Raw genomic sequence first — 20,195 nt, forward strand, 5'->3', positions numbered from 1 at the left:
GCAGATAGGATTACAAATAAGCACTTCGGCTTTTTAGGCAGGGCTGCTGTTGAAGGCCTACCTGCACTTTCACCAGTTCCTATTCAGTGGAAGACTGATTCACCAGTGTGGGTAGAACAGTGGCCCTTAAGAAGTGATAAAATTCAGGCCTTATTAGACATAGTGCAAGAACAACTTGACCAAGGATACTTGTGGCCTTCTCTAAGTCCTTGGAATTCCCCAGTATTTGTGGTGAAAAAGAAATCTGGAAAATGGAGGATGATAACTGATCTAAGAAGAGTAAATGAACAGATGGAAACTATGGGAACTCTTCAGCCTGGACTTCCATCTCCTACTCAGTTGCCAAGAGAATGGCCTCTATGGGTTATAGACATTAAGGATTGTTTCTATTCTATTCCTCTAGATAAGGAGGATATGAAAAGATTTGCTTTTTCAGTGCCTAGTGTTAATTTGGCTGAGCCTTATAAAAGATATGAATGGACAGTTTTGCCACAGGGAATGAAAAACAGCCCTACTATGTGCCAAATGCATGCTGCAGCTGCTCTTGCTCCAGTAAGAAAAGCCTTTCCAAAAGTAATATTGTTACATTATATGGATGATATTTTGGGATGTGCACCTGAGGAACAAATGTTAGAGGCATGTCTACAAAGGACCATGGAAACATTAAAGTACTACAAACTGCATATAGCTACAGAAAAAATTCAAAGACATGCTCCTTTTCAATATTTAGGATATGAAGTATATCCTAAGGTGCTTACAGTACAAAAACTCTCCTTAAGAACAGAGAAGCTAAACACCTTAAATGACTTCCAGAAATTGATAGGAGATATCCAATGGATGCGTCCCGTGCTAGGCTTGACTACCTGTCAATTGCAACCATTATATGACATTTTAAGGGGAGACAGTGCTTTAAATTCACCACGCCAGCTTACAAAAGAAGCACAAAAGGCTTTGAGAGAAGTTGAACTGGCTTTATCCAATGTGGTTGAAAGAGTCACTCAAAAACCCTTGGAAATATCAGTTTTTGCTACAAAAGAGGCACCCACAGCAGTCCTTCATCAAGGAGACAGAGTGATTGAGTGGGTGAATCTCCCAGCACAACCAGAACAAAGCCTTACACCTTACCCAGTGCTTGTGGCTAGGATTTTATTAAAGGCTATTAAGAGAGTAACACAATTATCTGGGATAAGTCCTGAAAAAATATACACATTCTATACTAACGCACAGATTAATGTATGCTGTGAGAACATCCCAGAATGGCAAATTTTATTGGCCACCGCTCCAAATTTTGCACATGGATCTCCATTAAAGATTACCCGGCTACTACATAATTGGCGATGGATTTTTGAAGAAAAGGTTTCTAAGGTTCCTCTTAAAGGACCAACAATCTTTACAGATGCCTCCAAAGAAAATATTTGTGCCATATACTCTCATGATTTAACCATAAAGAGAGTAATCAGGACTCCTTTTCAATCCACTCAACAGAATGAATTATTTGCTATCATGCTAGCTCTCACTTATTACCCAGGAGACGTAAATATAATTACTGATTCAGCCTATTCAGTAGGTGTAGTACAAAGAATTGCCACAGCCCAAATAAAATTTGCAGCCTCCAATATTTATCAGCTCTTTAAGGAACTTCAAGAGCAAGTGAGAAAACATCCAGGCAAGATTTATATCTTGCATGTCCACTCACATAGTGGACTTCCAGGTCCCATTTTTGATGGAAATTCAAAGGCAGATAGCCTTCTAACCATGTTAGCCAGTAGTCCTTTATTTCAGGAAGCACAAGAATCTCATTCTAAATATCATCAGGCTGCTCGAGCTTTACGTTTACAATTTGGAATCACAAGAGAGGAAGCTAGGAGCATAGTAAAAAGCTGTACAGCTTGTCTTCCTTTCCATGCTCCTACACTCCCTCCAGGGAAGAATCCTCGTGGTTTGAGACCCAATGAAATCTGGCAAATGGATGTGACCCATTATAAATCTTTTGGTCGTCTATCTTTTATTCATGTCGTGGTAGACACCTTTTCAGGATTCACATTTGCAATGCCAGCAGCAAAAGAGACAGCCCGAGTGGTCACTGAATTCCTTATACAAGCTTTTGCAATTATGGGTGTGCCACAAGCAATAAAAACAGACAATGGACCTGCATATACGTCCAAACATTTTACACACTTTTGTGCACAGTATAAGATTTTACATACCACGGGCATACCCTTTAATCCTCAAGGGCAGGCAATAGTAGAGAGAAGAAACAGAGATATTAAGACACTCCTCCAAAAACAAAAGAAAGGGGGAGCCACAGGTAGCCCTAGGGAACTTCTAAATTTAGTTCTCTATACCATTAATTTTCTAATTTTTGACAAAGATGCGCTGGCTCCAGCAGACAGGTTTTATAACCCACCAGAAGGGCAGTGTCCAGTGAGAGCATCTCCACTGTCCTTAGATAATCGCCAGGTGATGTGGAGAGATCCAGAAAGTGGTGAATGGAAGGGACCAGATAGGTTAACTGCCTGGGGGAGAGGGTTTGCTTGTATTTCTTCAGCAGGAGAAGGAATCAGATGGGTGCCAACAAGTCATATTCGCCTTGTCCATCAGAGAGAGACAGAAAAAGAGAAAGACCTCAAAATAAAGGAAAAGATCTAAGAAACATCTGACACTGAAAGAGCATGGATAATAAGAAGACTGTTAAAGAACTTTAAAATCAGCAGGAATCATTGGACTTCCTCACACAAGATGAGACTAATGGACAATGGACTTATGGACATTTATAAATTTTCAATTTATGATTATGTTATATACTTCTAGCATGTGTTACGTTACTATGTTACTATGTGCTTATGTAATTTATGTAATTATCTGTAATACTTCCCATATTGATGGATTTATGTTTCAAGGTCATGACTGTCCTATGTTCTAAATCAAAAGAAAGGGGGAGATGTTAGGATTACTAAGTGAGAACTGAGGTTTTCTGGACAATTACAAGGTGAGAACTCAGGTTGACTTGATAGAGGGGGAAAGCTCATTGGCTGGGGTGGTTCTTCCCAGAAGCCCTTGCATTATCCCACGCCCATTCTCTGGGAGAATAAAAGAGAGGACTCTCAGAGAAAGAGGAGGACTCTGAATTGCATCAGGCTTGACGGGGCTCTCTGCAGGAAGGGAAGTCACTTCTTTGGACAAGAGTTAACAGCAACTGCCTGGAGACAACGGTTCATTACAGGAAGAAGAATCTGTCGGAGAGATTTGAGTAGAAGACACAGCAGATCTCTTCCCAGAGAGCGATCCAGCAGCTTCTGGAGACGACAGCTCGTTACACTATTGTGTTTTAAGAAATGATGAACAAGCAGATTTCATAAAAACCTGAAGAGAATTGTATAAATGGATGCAAAGTGAAATAGGCAGAACAAGAATATTGTACACAGTAACAACAACATTGTACGATGATTAACTTTGATGGACTTGGCTCTTCTCATCACTTCACTGATCCATGACAATTCCTTCCACCTCCAGAGAAAGATAGATGGAGTCTAAATGTGAATCAAAGTGGACGATTTTCACTTTTTGTGTATGTGAGAAATACTGAAAAGTTAGGCTTCCTTAGAATGTTGCAAGCGTCAGAGCATTAAGATACCACTTGTAACTATGGACTAATGGATTTTCAGAATGTGAAAAATTGTTTCTAGGAACAATTAAACTGTCAGAAGTCTTGAATAAACAAGGAATTAGGGAGCTAAGTAATGGTAGACTCAGGCAATAAATAGTCTTATGTTTTTTTTTTTTTTGTTTTTTTTTTTTTTTTGAGAAAATCACGAGCTTAAGATAATAGCCTAATCAGCTCAAACTGGTTGGGGTCAATGAGCTGACTTGACCAAATCGCTATTGCCAGTTTTATAGGCTAATTGAACATTAAACAACACACCCTCTTAGGATTTTTCCACCATTTTTGAACATGGGATTTATGACCAGAAAAGGGGGACATGCTTATATTTAGGGGAAAAACATTTAGTGTGCAGATCAGAAAGATTGTAACCTGGAAGGGAACAGAGCGATCCAGTCTCTGAAGGAAGGATTGGCAGAACAAACACATATAAAGCTTCTGGGCTCAGAGCTCCTTCTTCTCTAAGAGGAGTGGGGTGGGATTACTTAAAATTCTTTAATCTTCTAATGTTACGTCCTATTATCTCTCATTTGTAATTTGTAATTTTAATTTTAATTCTTTAATTTATTCATTAATCTAATAGTCTTTAATTCCTTTTTTCTTGATATCTGATTTTCAATGTCAAGTGTGTTTCTAATATGTGTATTTTTTTTCCCTTTTAGATTGTTCTTTCACAACTATGAATAATGTGGAATAATGTTTTACAGGACTTTATACACACAACCTGCTTTGTAAAAAAACAAAACAAAACAAAACAAAACACTTCAAAATCTTGTAAAAATAAATGCTAAAAATCGCCTTTACAAATACGGAAAAAAATAAAGCATCATTAAAAAATACATATATATTTTTTCTCCACTACACCTGGTGTAGTCCTCCAGGTTAATAGGTTGAGATTCAGTGGTGAAGGGCTGCGCCACACCGGGAGCGAGGAAGCGGGTCCACTAAGACCTTTGGTCTTGCCAGAGTTGCCGGATCGAATTTCAGCTAAGAAGGTGCCAGGGTTGTACCTGAACTCAGAACCTCCCGAGTCCAGGCCCAGACCGCCAAAGGCGGGTCACATTAGCTGCTAGAGGGAGTGCGCAATAAAGCAGGAGACACAGGTGAGGGGCCACTCAGAGCCTCCGGGAGCTCGGTTAAGAGCGGTCTCTAGGCAGCCCCCAAGCCTCCTGGCTTCATAGTCAAGGCAGGCTCTACGCGCATGCGCACTATCTTCTGCTGCCCTGCGAACTACAATTCCCAGGAAGAGCAGTAAAGAGCTTGTCCGTGACGTCATCGGAGCTACCTTAAGTTACTTCCTGTTTTGGAAGGCAAATCCGCTCTTGTGTCAGGCATGATTCTGCGCCCTGGAGGTGAGAGAGCCAGACAGGCTCAGGGGTCAAGAAGGGAGGGGCTATCCTTTGGAGCTCGAGCTGCGACCCCTCGAGGTGCCCGGAGCTTCAGTCTGTCCCTCGGCTGCAGCTTTTGGTAGGGAGGAGGGAAGGTGTGCCCTCGCGCCTGCGCAGTTTCCTTCCTACCCTCCCCCTCCACAAGGGGGCACAAACTTTGGCCAGTCTTGGAGAAAGGCACTTTGGGCTGCCCCTTAGGCTCCCTTCTCCGGGAGGAGGGAATTCGTGGCGCCTTCAGCCGATCTGGGGGGATAGCGCTGCCTGGCCCCCTTGGCTCTTCCCTTATCAAGTTCATCCCTCCCCCAGGCCCAGCTGGCACCCTCAGGGTCCTCCCCTGTGAGATGGGCTGCTCTCCCTCGGGGTCCCCCTGGAGGAAGTGTTGCCTCAGTTTTCCCCACTGAGAGTCCAAGGCCTCCTGGGGGTCAGTATCAGCCACAGAAGGCACCCTCAGGATCTCTTTCCCTGTCCGTGGTCCCCAAAACTACACTTTGGCTCCTCCCGTGCGTCCTCCAGGTGCAGGCCCTGCCCTCTCCCCGAGTCTCTTATGGCTCCCTTCTCCTCCCTAGGACAGGACCCTGCCGGGCCCCCAGGGCGGAAGAGCAGAGAGGAAGCAATGGTCCCCCAGGTGAGTGGGACCCCCCCTCTTCTGGGGGGGAACTTTGCCAGTAGAGACGCTGGGGTTTTTGGCTGGGCCCAGAAAAGGACTCGAAGGAGCATGCTGCCTGCCTCAGTTTCCCCACATTGTGCAGTGTCTCCCAGAGTCATGGGAATCCAAAAGTGGAAGTGTGCTCCTAAAGTATGGATGGCCCTCCCTGACGGGTAGCGCTGGGCCGGAACTAGGACTGCTACTGTTTTGGTTTTTTTTTTCTCTTTTTTTTCCGTAGAACTAATACTGTTACCAGCACTAGGGCGGGTAGTGCTGTGACTTGCTAGTTAGATTGACTGGTGCTGTGAATGCTGCTAGTACTAGGACTATTAGTACTGTTACTACTACTACTAATACTAGGACTGTTAGTGCTATGACCACGAGTAGTTCTACAATTACTGTGACCACTACTACTATACTGCTAGTATTATCATTAGGGATATGACTGCTACTGGTACTATTATTACTAGTGCTAGGTCTACGAGAGCTGTGATAACTGCTACTAGTGCTAGGACTACAAGTGCTGTGACTACTACTAGTACTAAGACTTCTAGTGCTGTGACAACTACTAATATTACGATTAGTACTACAACTACTAGTACTACTCTACTGCTAGTACTACTCCTATTCAGGCTGTGGCTACTACTAGTATTATGACTACTGGTAGTAGTATCACACTTATTGCTACTAATAGTTCTATGACTAGTATTATTATTACTGGTGTGGCCAGTACTAGGACTACTGCTAATATAACTCCTACTATACTAGTACTACTACTACGGCAGTATTGTTACCACTGCACTGTGCTGCTGCTTCTTCAGCAGCCACTACAGGAAGGAGAGAAGGGACTTGCTCGGGGTGACATCACCTGCTCCTCCAAACCCTCAGCCCAGGCTGCCAGACCTCCATCATCTAGTCCCTGGGGGCCTCTTGTTCAGGTGTGGTTGGGGAGAGTTTCTCTGAGTTAGGGGTCTGGTGAGAATGGATTCGGAAGAGTTCAAGGGTTGAAGGCTCGATAGCTTTTGAGTCCCTTCCTTGAAGGCCTGGGTGAGGCTGACTGCTGCTTGGTTCCTTTGTGACTCCAGTGAGGGGATACATGAGGCCTGGGTGGGAGTCACAGCTTTGACACTTCATATCTGTGTGACCACAAGCAAGGTGGGGATAAGAAAGACCTGCACAACCTGCCTCAGGGGCTTGGGAGGAAAGCATTTGGCCGCCCAAAAGGTACTGTTTATGTAGAGGTGATTCTGGACCTCCTTCAGAATCTAGGACAAGCTGAGTCACAGAGGAGGGAGGAAATGAGTTTTTGGCTTTGAGCCCTGGATGGTGATGATTTTTGCCCATTTCACCTCCCCCAAGGTCCACCTGAAGGACGTCTCTGAGGAAGCCTTTCTGTTTATTGAATGAAGGACTGAATATTTCAGGTATCAGTGACCTTCCGGGATGTGGCCGTGGACTTCACATGGGAGGAGTGGCAACAGCTGGACCCTACCCAGAAGGAGCTGTACTGGGAGGTGATGCTGGAGAACTACAGGAACCTGGTCAGTCTGGGTAAGGCTCCTCTTGGGACTAAGATCTGCCTAGTAAAGGGTAATAGTTTCCTCCCTGTGTCTCCTGTTTGGCTTGTTGAAAACAGAAATGGTTGAAGCATGCTTATGGCCCAGATAAAAGATACCCAGCATGTCTGGTTTTGTAAAACTGGAAACTGACCATTTCATGGTCTTATGCTTTCCCAGCTCTGTACCCTCAGTCCAGAGGTTCTCCTCTAAATTCCCAGTACAGATCTTTGAAGACAGGAAAGTTCCAGATCTTCTTAGCAAGTTGTGGGTCATATGAACCTGTGCTCCATTCCCCCATATTTCTTAGGAACACCAACAGAACATCTTTCAGATGTGCATTGTACTGCCCTCTGGACTATCCTTGCATTCTCACTATTCCAGGAAGGGAGGGCAGAAGTGGGTTGAATTCCAAAGTGTCTCTCACTCCCTACCACTTTTTTCTTTGATCAGGCTTTGTGGTCTCCAATCCAGATGTGATCTGTGAGTTGGAGCAAGGGAAGGCACCATGGATACCTGAAGATCAATTTCTAAGAAGCAGCTGTCTAGGTGAGTAAAGAGAATCTAATCTGTTGAGTTGTAATCAGTAGCTCAAGAGATGCTCACCAAGAGTGCTGATGAGGGAAATACAAGTTAAAACAACTCTAAGATATATCACTTTACATATATTAAATTTATATGTTAGAATCAGTTAAAATCAATTGATAAAAATGGTGAAAAGCAAGAATGCTTTTGCCCTCATGAAGAAATCTTTTTAATTTTCAAAATTATTTTTTTAATCCAAACAGATCTGCTCTTTCTTCCCCCTAAGCCCCAGTTTTGAAAGGTTAAAACCCCCCACCAGTTTTCTTGTTAATCCTGCCCCACGAAATGTGTGTCTCATCACCTAACAAAAGGACTGTTTTCCCAAAAGCTTTCTGGTATTGTGGTTAGTCATCACACTAATCAGAGTGCCTAAATCTTTTAGAGTTGTTTGCCTTGACAGTTTTAGTATCTTGTTTCCGTGTTTAGTGAAATATGTCTGTTCTCAATTCTGTATACGTATGTTTATTCTCATCTTTGATCAGTTTGGGTAAGAGTGAAGTTCTGGTTTTACCCGTTCTTTCCTCTTTGTTTTATAGTGTTCTCCTTTTGCACCTTGATTATGTAAGATAATTTTCTTTTTTCTGCTTCTTTCCTTTTTGGCCTTGTGATATATTTTACTTCATTTCTCTTTCTTTTCTCCTTTTTCCTCTTATATCTAAGGCCTCTCTGTCTAATGAGGCTCCCTTCATGACTCCTAATAGGAGCAACTAGATGGTGCAGTGAATAGAGCAGTGGGCTTGAAATCAGAAAGACTCATCATCCTGAATTCACTTATGGTCTGAGGCACTAGCCGTGTGACCCTGAGCAAGTCACATAACCCTGTATGCCTCAGATCTTCATCTGGAAAATGATCTCCAGAAGGAAATGGTATAGCACTTCAGTATCATTGCCAAGAAAATCCCAAATGAGCACAAAAATGAACAACTATAATGGCAACAGCAAAATATGATTCCTGATGATGGAGGGAATACAGAGAGGAATAGACCCTCCTCTATTAGACTGTAAACAGTTGCTTTGGTACCTTATGATTGCTTACTCTTATGCTTTAATCTATTTATTTTTGCTGAGGCAATTGGGGTGAAATGACTTGCCGAGTGTCACAGAGCTAATAAGTGTTAAGTATCTGAAGCCACATTTAAACTCAGGTCCTCTTGACTCCAGGGCCAGTGCTCTATCCACTGAATTTTCTAGTTGCCCCTTTTCTTTATTCCTATTTTTGTACTTAAGAGTTTTGGATTATTTTTGTTTTGTTTTCATCTGGTTTGGTTCTTTTCATCAGTTTTGCTGAATGGTGTGTTCTTGCTTGTAAGGCTCTGTTTTTTGCCTCTTGGACTATTATGTTCCAAATTCTCTGCTTCTCCTGGAGCCGGAAGTAAAAAGGGTGCTTTCTATCTGATTTCCATTTGTTCTTTTGCCTTTAGAATTCAGAAGACAGATCTGATTCCCAAAGTGCTTAGGTTGCTTTTTTGTTCTATTGGAGAATAATGCTTGGGCTTCAGTCTGAGTTTGAAGCAGCCTTTCCTAGACTAGGGTGGGATTCTTCTCTCTAGCTGGATAGTGAATTGTTATTTTTCAGTGTAAAGCCCATTTGAATAGATTTCCAAAAGTCTAGACTAATGAATGGGCTTCCAAAAGTCTAGACTAATGATCTATAATAAGTGGACACAAATTAAGATTTAAGAACGTGAACAATTCATTCCAGAGAAAGAATGAAAGAGAACTCTTGACAGCATAGAGAAAAAATGTTGATTATTTCATACTCAGAGAAATGCAAATTAGAATAATTCTTAAGATAGACCATTTTATATCCATTAAATTGGCATATATAGATAATTATAAATTTCCAGCTTATATGTTTTTACACTTTTTTAAACATCAACGTTTACACTCTTGGAAAAGCTGTTTTGATTCAGTGTTTTGGGAAAGCAAAATAAAAAAAGCTTTGCAACTCTGTTTTCTTTGACCCTGTTATTGCATTATTAAAACCTTGCCCTAAGTATGACATTCAGAAGACTTCCCTTCATTCCTGGCTATATGGTTCCCCTAGGCAAGTTACAATGGAGATTTTCTGAACAAATTGAAGTATTTGAATGTATTTGGATATTATCTTGTTATATGATATAAGTATGAAGAATACAAAGAAATATTTTAAACCTTCTAAAAAAATGAAACAGAATAAATTAAACAGTGAAAAAATTAACTGTTGATGATAGCTTTCTTAACAGCAACAGGAAAAGTAGGGAAACTAAGCAGAAAAAGCAGTAGATTCATTCATGCAAAGGAGGTTATTTATTTTTTTAATCTATTTTCAGATTTGGACACAAGATTTCACAAGAAATCAATTCTAGAGCTGGACATTTGTATAGAAGAATCCTTCAAGAAAGTACTCTCAAGAGATGATTCTTGCATTTTGAAGTTGGGAGGTGTCTGGGAATGCTATGCCAAGTTAGAAAAAGAGCAAAGTAATGAGAACCAACATTTTAGACAAGTAAAAATTACCAAAGGGAAATCCCACAGTGAAGTGAGTGACTTTGAATATAATAAAAATGGCAGAAGATCTAATTTAGAGCCATCTTTTTTCCCACAAAAGAGATTATTAGTAAGAAAGAATCTTCTTCATAAATATGATAGACAGAGAAAGAGCTTCAGAAAGTATTCAGATATGAAACAATGCAACAGAATTTGTTTAGAGAAGATATTTTCTAATGACAAATGCCAGAAATCCTTTAGTTACAATTTTGACCTTATTGAAAAACATAGAATTCAAAATGGAAGTAAATGTGAATATAACAAATATGGGAAGTCTTTCCTCCAGAACACTGAACTTATTCTACACCAGAAAATTCACAGAGAAGAAAAGATTTATGACTGCACTGAATGTGGAAAGTCCTTCCAACGGAATGCCTGTCTTAGGAAACATCAAAAAATTCATAATGGAGAAAAACCTCATAAAAGCAATGAATATGAGAAGGCAGTCCACCAGAATTCATGCCTTAAAAAACATCAGATAATCCGTACCGGAGAGAAACATGAGTGTATTAAATGTGAAAAAACTTGCCTCTGCTCCACTGAACTTATTCAACACCAGAGAACACATACTGGAGAACAATCTTATGACTGCATTGAATGTGGGAAGACTTTTCACTGTCAGTCACACTTTAGTGACCATCAGAAAATCCATACTAGAGAGAAACAGTATGTATGTAATGAATGTGGGAAGGCTTTCCATCAGAAATCGTATCTTCGCAGACATCAAAGAATTCATACTGGAGAAAAACATGTGTGTAATGAGTGTGGGAAGGCTTTTCTACGGACGACTGAACTCACCCAGCACCAGAGAATACATACAGGAGAAAAACCTTATAAATGCAATGAATGTGGGAAGTCCTTCTATCAGAATTCATACCTTCGAAGACATCAGAGAATTCACACTGGCGAGAAACCTCATACATGTAACGAATGTGGGAAGGCATTCCTCCGGTCCCCGGAACTTACTCAACACCAGAGAACCCATACAGGAGAAAAACCTTATGAATGCAATGAATGTGGAAAGACCTTCCGCTGCAAATCACACCTTACTGATCATCAGAGAATCCATACGAAAGAGAAACCTTATGTATGCAATGAATGTGGGAAGGCCTTTCTCAGGAGTACTAATCTTAGTCAGCACCAGAGAACTCATACTGGAGAAAAACCATATGAATGTAATGAATGTGGAAAGGCCTTTGGTCAAAAAGCACATCTTACTCATCATCATAGAATTCATACTGGAGAGAAACCTTATGAATGCAATAAATGTGGAAAAACCTTCCGCCAGAATTCATACCTTAGAAGACATTTGAGAATTCATACTGGAGAGAAACCTTATGTATGTAATGAGTGTGGGAAGGCTTTCCTTCGGGCCACTGAACTTAGTCAACACCATAGAACACATACAGGAGAAAAACCTTATGAATGCAGCGAATGTGGGAAGACTTTTGGTCAAAAGGCAAAACTTATCCAACATCATAGAATTCATACTGGTGAGAAACCTTATGTATGTAATGAATGTGGGAAGGCTTTCATCCGGAGCACTAATCTTAATCAGCACCAGAAAACTCATACTGGAGAAAAACCTTATCAGTGCAATGAATGTGGGAAGGCTTTCTGTCAGAGAGCAGATCTGACCCAACATAATAGAACTCATACTGGAGAAAAACCTTATATATGCAGTGAATGTGGTAAAGCCTTTTGCCAGAAGGCAGCTCTTACTCAACATAATAGAATTCATACTGGAGAGAAACCTTATGTATGCAGTGACTGTGGGAAGGCTTTCCACTGGAGCACAGTGCTTGTACAGCATCGGAGAACCCACACAGGAGAGAAACCTTTTGAATGCAGTGAATGTGGGAAGTCCTTCAGTCAGAGAGCAAAACTTATTAGACATCAGCGATTTCATACTGGAGAGAAACCATATAAATGTTTAGAATGTGGAAAGGCCTTCTGTCAGAAAGCAGATCTTACTTTACATAACAGGATTCATACTGGTGAAAAACCTTATAAATGCAATGAATGTGGGAAGACCTTCCGCTATAACTCACACCTTACTCAACATAAGAATATTCATACAGGAGAGAAGCCTTATGAATGCAAAGAATGTGGAAAAGCCTTCTTCTGGAGAACAGCTCTTAATCAGCATCGACAAATTCACACAGGGGAGAAAACTGCTTAATGTAATAAATTTAGATGAATTCAGTTTTCAGGAGCACAGATAATATTTGACAGTAGAGAATAGATATATGTTGTGGTGTTCATCATTTGTTTTTCAGGAACATGGAACATATTTGAAATAGAGAATTCATATAGGACAGAATATGTGAAGCCTCCACAAGCAATTCAGAATTACTGAACATCAGAAAGTTCATACTAGAGAGAACTTATTTGAGTTTAATGATTGAGTTAAGTCTGTTCTCCAGAAATAAAAAGCTTTGCTAAATATCATATTTAATGCCAGAGAGGAACTATATGAATGTAGAGCAGTTGGGAATCCCATCTGTGAATGAATCGTGGTGAAGCACAAAGAGTATCTCAGGAGAAGGTTGGTGTAGAATGAGACATGTCCTTTTATACACATGCACACACACACACAATTTCTTTTGCATAACTACTCTTGTTACATAGGACAGCTGAGTTGGGGAAATGACAGTAATATTTTAAAAATCCTTAATATAATATGGAAAGCAAATCCCTATTCTAAATCACACAACTTAAGAAATGTCATACATACATTCTAGCAAAGATAAAGAATAGAGTAGCATTGAGGAGGGTCTAGTTTAGTTGTACAGAATTAGTTGAATAGCTATGCCCAAAGAATGTTCATTATTGGTTTAGGTACAATTTACTGGTGGCCTCTACATAAGTGCCTTAGGGATTAGTTCTTGGACCTCTGCTGTTTTCAATTTTTATAAATGACTTATATAAAGGCTCGTTTATTATGCTTGTGGATGGCATAGAGGTGGTAAGTATAATTAACACAATGGATGACATTTAAGATTTTTAAGAAACCTTAATGGATTGGAACATTGAACTGAATATAAAATTAAAAAGAAGATATTGATGCTATTATATTTGGGTTCTACTAGTCCAAATTACAAGTTACAAAATGGGGAAAGAAGAGGTAGAAAATAGTTTGTTTCTAAAAAAAATTGGTTTCAAAATGACAAGGATAATAACAGATTGACTATTGTGGGAACTGTAGAATTTAGGCATTATTGGTAGAGCTACAAATTGGTCTGACCATTGTGGGGAAATAATGTGAAATTATGCAAAAAAAAAAAAAATCACCAATCTGTTTATATGTATCACCTATTGTAATCCCACTTCTGTTCACATAGCCCAGGAAATTAAAGACATCAAAAAAGGTCCCTAATATAAACCAAAATACTCATTTTTGTGATAGCTAATATGAATTCCATTGTCTAGGGAATAAACAAATTCTGGAATATTTGCATAATTATAGGTTATTGCACCACAAGAAATGGCAGTTATGAAGAATTCAGAAGTATAGAGAAATAAGTATATAAAGTGATATTAATTAAAGAAAACATCCAAGAGAACAGTCTGCACTTTGATTGCAATAATGTGAATGAAAGCAATGCTAAAAAGTAGGCAAACTAATTAAGCAATAAGCAACTATGCAGCTACTGTAATTCAGGCATTGTGCTAAAAGTTTTTTGGTTTCTCTAATGCTTTATGATGTAATCTTTTATAGCTTAGTCCAGCATCTGTTTAAAGCTCATTTAGCTTATTATCAGTTGTTGGTCTGAATCTAACTTCTCCCAGACAGCTGTTCAGGGTAGTGACTCCTTATCTTAATAGTTGGGGTCTTTGTGTGTCAACTACTAGGCTATTAGATCCATCCTGCCAAATTTGTTTCCCTAACTAATTTGTTTTTGGCCAATGCAATGTTTTGATATATTTTTGTTCTATAATTTAGTTTTAGATCTGGCACTGCTATACCCTCTTTACTTCTATTTTTAATTTTTTTTATTTCCCTTCAGATTCTTGATTTTTTTTTTGCCTCCATGTAAATTTTATTATTTTTAAAGAATCTTTTGGTATTTTGATTGTAATAACATTAAAGTAAATTGAGTGAGTAGTAAATTGAAGTAAATTGAATGAGGTAGTGTTATTTTTAGTATGTTGACATTTTACTCTTGAGCAATTGCTATTATATATATATATATATTTTGTTGTTGAGGCATTTATATATATATATATATATATATATATATATATATATATATATATATATATATATTTTTTTTTTTTTTTTTTGCTGAGGCATTTAGAGTTAAGTGACTTGCCCAGGGTCACACAGCTAAGAAGTGTTAAGTGTCTGAGGCCAGATTTGAACTCAGATCCTCCTGACTTCAGGGCTGGTGTTCTATCCACCTAACTGCCCCCTGATATTTCTTTAAACAGTTATGTTTCCATATTTATGATGTATGTCTTTATAAACGCCCAAATATTTTATAAATTCTATAGTTAAGTTAAAGGGAATTTCGCTATCCTGCTGGGGTTTGTTGATATTACATTGAAAATGCTGATGAGTTTTGTGGATTTGTCTTATGTCCTGAAAATTTGCTGAAATTATTGTTTAAATTAAATTTTAGTTTATTCTTTAAGGTTTATTCAGTATACCATCATATTATCTACAAAGTGATCATTTCTTTCTTTTTTTTTAACCTATACTTATTGCATTTCTAATACTTTATCAGATAAATTCACTCATGATTTTATTGGAAAGAATTTTAATTTATGCCCTTTACCTACAGTAGTAGCTCTTGGATTTAGATATATGTTATTACCATTTTATGAAAAGATGCTTTTATTTTTCAGTGTAGTAATATTATTTAACAGGTTATTGTATTTTGTCAAAAGCTTTTTCTGCATCTGTTGATAAAATCAAATACTTTGGGGGGTTTTGTTATTAATACGATTAAGTTTATAGTTTTTCCTAAAATTAAACTATAGAATATTATAAAATTAAAGTAAGAAAACAGTGGGAAAATTGCCATCAAATATATGGAAAGAAGACAAGTTCTTGTCTAAACAAAGGATAAAGAAGATCACAGAAAATAAAATATATGCTTTGAGTATGTAACCTTTTTTTTCCCCTGAGGCAATAGGGGTTAAGTGATTTGCCCAGGATCACATAGCCAGGAAGTGTTAAGTTAACTCAGGTCCTCCTGACTTCCAATCTTTGTGCTCTATCCACTACATCAACTAGTTGGCCCTTATATAACATTTTTTAAAAGTTTTTGCAGAACAAATTTAATAAACTAAGATAAAAAAAGAAAACAATGTGAGAAGGGGTAATTCATCACAGCAAGTTTCTTTGATAATAAAGTCATATTCCAAAGTAGACAAAGAATAAATTGAAATTTTTAAAAACAGGAGCCATTCCCTAATTGATATATGGTCTGAGGAATGAGCGGGCAGTTCTCAAGAGAAGAAATCCAGGCCATCTGTAGCCATATAATAATAATTTCATAGCTATCTATTATATAGCACCTTAAACTTTGTAAAGCACCTTACATATATTAACAAATCTATATAGTAGCTATGATTATTTTCCCCTTTCACAGTCTGGGAAATTGATGCAGGCCGAGAGAAGCTAAGTAACTTGATCATCACCACACAGGTAGGAAGTCTCTCAGGCAGAATTTTAACTCAGGTTTTTCCAGCTCAAAGTCCTTCACTCTAACATGCCACTTAGTTAGCTAAGATACCGACAAATCACAACTAATGTATATTGAAGCAATTCTGAGATGCCACCTCATACATCAGATGACAGAAAAGGAAGATGTATCTTTTAGTAGACTTGTGGCAAAAGTGGGATGTTGGTGCATTGCTAATGCATCTGTGAATGGTTACAACCATTCTAGAAAGCAATTTAATTCACACACAAGACTAACAAGTATGTGCCCTTTGACTCAGCCGCCCCACTGCTAGTCCCATATTCAAAAAAAAGGAAGAGGAAAAGGGCTGATAGGTACAAACATATTTGTAGTAGCTCTTTTTGCAGTAGCAAAAACTTTGAAAACTATGAGTTTTACTTTGTCAACTGAGGAATGGCTGAAGGTATGATATAGGAATGTGATGGGAGTGCTACCATGCTATAAGAAATAGAACAGCAGTTGATTTCAAGGAGACATGGAAAGGCTCATTTAAGCAGGAGAAAAATGTGTATTCACATCAATATTTTAAAAACAATTTTGAAGTCCTTTCTAAAGTGCTAAAGAACAATATTGAGAGATCAGTTTTTACAATAACACATTATAAAGTCAACTTTGAAAGCCGTAAGAATTGTGATCGATGCAGGTTCCATCTGTGGCTCCAAAGGACCAATGGTGCAATGTACTGTACTTTCTGACAAAGGTAATAAGAGAATGTAGAATGAGGCATGTGTTTTTTATATAGCCGGTGAAGGAATGTGTTTTTGCTTGACTATGTATATTTGTAACAGATTATGTTTTTTAACATGGAAGGTGGGAGGGAGATGAAATATATATTTTTTTAAATTTCAAACATGAAGTTTTGGGTGTTGCTACACATGTGGAATGTTGCATGTTTAATTTTGTACAAGACATCTTTTGCAAAATGGAAGTAACCTGTAAATGTAATATAAAAAAATCATCTTAATAAAATGCTTTAAAAATCATGATAAGAATATATAAAATCAATACATGACAATTTTAGCCATGATCAACTATCTTCAGAACTATAGCTAAATGTAGCCCTCTCTGACCCTTAATAAAAGGGATTCTTGATTTATTTTTTATATCTGCATATCTCATCATCATTTTCATTTGTGTTTCTATTAAAGAAGATTCAGAGTTCAAGAGAAACAACTTAAAAAATCAAACTGCACAACTATCAGTTATTAAAGAGGCCCAAATCTTTCTTAGTGAACTACAAAATCAATATAAGTCAGTGTGATACAGCATCTAAAAAAACAAAAAAGAGTAAAGTCTTAGGCTATCTTAACTGAGTATATGGTTTGGAAGCAAATAAGTATAATCTTGTCCTCCACTGCCTCAGTTAGACTCAGTAGTTAAGGGCATTGTATGCAAGGCTGTCCTCAAGTGTTTGGATCTATCACTTGGAAGAAGTTTAAAGTTTTGCTTGAGTAGGGATAGGGAGGGAAGAAACAAGTATTAAATTATATTACCTCATTTTCCCCTTCTTAAAACATCCTTGTGAGGGATTACTTATATCCTCATTTAAAACTTGTGGAAACCCAGGCAGACAGAGTGAATTGTCTGGCATTGTAAATGTTGGAATTTAGATTTAAATTCGAACTTTATTCCAGACCCAGCATGCATTTAGAGTTAGGGTTTCCTTGTTTGACTGCTTAGTTTGGCAGAATAAGGAGAAATGATTACATAGACCCAGTTTGCTCAGGTAGCTCAGGTTCACTATTTGGTACAAAATGGCCCATTTCCAAGTACCCATGAACAAAAGGATTATTATTTAGTCATGACTTGGGAAGTGTTTTTTGTTTGTTTGTTTTGTTTTTGTTTTTAATGTGACCCTGAGTCACATAGCTAATAAGTGTTAAGTGTCCAAGGTTGGATTTGAATTCAGGTCCTCATGACTTCAGAGCCAGTGTTCTATGTACTATGCCATTGTCCTGGAAAGGTGTTTATTGAGAATACAAAGTTAATAAAGTTGAAGCCAGTTTTTCCATTCTACTTTTGATCATGTTTCTGGTCTAGGGGTTAGAAGCCCCCAGAGTAACCCTTGATTTTTCTACTCAAATGACCTGGAAGCTGTGCCTTTTGTTCAAAGCAAGTCCTAGAGGACAATTTCAATGTCTTTTTTAAGTATTTATTTTTTTAAAAAATTTAAACATTCTTTTAAGGTTTTTAAGTTTCTAATTTTCTCCCTCCCACTTACTGAGAAAATAAGCAAGATATAAATTATACATGTGAAATAATCAAAAACATTTTAAAATGAACTATAATAATGAATTAATAAAAATTAACTATTCCCCAACTGATAATTTGTCAAAGGACATGAACAAGTGGTTTTCAGATGAAGAAATCAAAGCTATCTATAGGAATATGAAAAAGTACTCCAAACTCTTGATTAGAAAAATGCAAATGAAAACAACTCTAAGATACCATCTCTCATATTTCACATTGGCTAATACAACAACAACAAAAGAAGAAAGTGATAAATAATGGAGGGGACTTGGGAAAATTGAGACACTAATGCACTCTTGGTTGGTTGTGAATTGATCCAACCACTCTGGAGAGCAATGTGGAACTGTGCCCAAAGAGCAACTAAGCTGTGCATACCCTTTGACTCAGCAATCTCACTACTAGATCTGTCTGCCAAAGGAATCACAAAAAAAGCAAAAGAACATACATGTGTAAAAAATTTATAGTAGGCTTTATTATAGTAGCAAAATATTATAAGAATATATTTTTTATATAGGGAGTGCCTATCAATTAGAGAATGGCTTAACACACTTTTATGACTGTTATGGAATACTATTATGCAATAAGAAATGATAAATAGGCAAATTTCAGAAAAACCTAAAAAGAATTGTATGAACTGATGCAAAGTGAAATGAATAGAATCAGGAAAATATTGTACAGAGTCACAAACATTGTGTAACGGTCAACCAAAAATGACTTAACTTTTCTTAGACAAAAGATTCAAAACAAATACAAAGGACTCCTGAAGGAAAAACCCTATCCATAACCAGATGGATTCAGAATGCAGACCCAAGTATATATATATATTTTTTTTTCATTTACTTTAATCTTTTTTGCAATTTTTTTTCTTTTTGAGGCTTCTTTCACAACTATGACTTTTTTGCATATAGCACATGTAGAAACTATATCAAAAAATTGAGAAAGAGATATCAATCTGTCAATCCTTTCCGTGTCAAAACTGTTTGGACATGTATACATATGTTGTATTTAATTTATACTGAAACATATGTAATAAGTATTGGTCAACCTGCCATCTGGGAGAGGGGGGTGGGAGGAAGGAAGAGAAAAATTGGAACAAAAGGCTTGGCAATTGTTAGTGTTGTAAAATTACCCATGCATATATCTTGTAAATAAAAAGCTATAATTAAAAAAAAAAAACATAAAAAAAGAAACTATATCAAGCTGCCTACCACCTTCAGAAGAGGTTAGGGAGGGAATGGAAGTGGGAGAAAAAATTGGAACTAAAAATCTTGTAAATATAAATGCTAAAATTATTTTTGACATAAAACTGGGAAGGAAATAAAATATTTAAAATTAAGAAAGTGAGAAAACTATGCTTCAATTTAAGCTCAAATTTTATCAGTTTTCTCCAAGTGGATAGCATTTTTTCATCTTGAGTCCTTTAGAATTGTCTTGGATCACTACACCTTTTAAAAATAATTGTCTCCCTATTCTCTCTTTTGCTGGAGAAAATGCTAGACCTAGAGCCCCTAAACATTTAATATTAATGCATCTATAAATAGCAACTTCCCTCAGGAATATGAGGCATTAACACAATTTTACTGTTTTTGTTTCTAAACTGTGAAAAGCTGGAAGTACCCAAAGCAGGCCTAGAAGCAGGTTTTAGACTATCAAATAGTATTTTAATTCATCACTTTCAGAATGAGGAATGCAGTTTGCAAACTGGAAGCTCTCCTGGGCAGGAGACTGCTTCTAGTTGGAAGATGTTGTGTTATACACAACTCTTAAGTGGGAAGAGAGCAGAAAGATAGATTGCAGTACAATAATTTTAAGGGCCTGACAAGTCCATGAATGCACAACAATATGGGTATTCTTTAGTCCTGCAGGAACCTTTCCCTAGTTATGTAG

The 20,195-nt window shown here is 37.8% G+C and overlaps 1 protein-coding gene across 2 annotated transcripts; it reads left to right on the forward strand.

The window, feature by feature from the left end:
- The first annotated feature begins 3,817 nt into the window (after nucleotides 1-3,817).
- On the forward strand, nucleotides 3,818-13,744 carry LOC141556219 (uncharacterized). Of its 2 annotated transcripts, none has more exons than XM_074290003.1 (5): nucleotides 3,818-5,013; nucleotides 5,616-5,674; nucleotides 7,120-7,246; nucleotides 7,705-7,800; nucleotides 10,149-13,744. In XM_074290003.1, exons 1-5 carry the CDS (start codon nucleotides 4,995-4,997, stop codon nucleotides 12,545-12,547), a joined length of 2,700 nt encoding a protein of 899 aa, XP_074146104.1. In that variant the 5' UTR covers nucleotides 3,818-4,994; the 3' UTR covers nucleotides 12,548-13,744. The 2 variants fall into 2 exon arrangements, with proteins under 2 accessions (XP_074146104.1, XP_074146113.1); XM_074290012.1 differs by lacking the exon at nucleotides 3,818-5,013 and adding an exon at nucleotides 5,019-5,128.
- The last annotated feature ends 6,451 nt before the right edge of the window (nucleotides 13,745-20,195 follow it).

Source organism: Sminthopsis crassicaudata, chromosome 1 (assembly GCF_048593235.1).
Source record: "Sminthopsis crassicaudata isolate SCR6 chromosome 1, ASM4859323v1, whole genome shotgun sequence".
Lineage (NCBI taxonomy): Eukaryota > Metazoa > Chordata > Mammalia > Dasyuromorphia > Dasyuridae > Sminthopsis > Sminthopsis crassicaudata.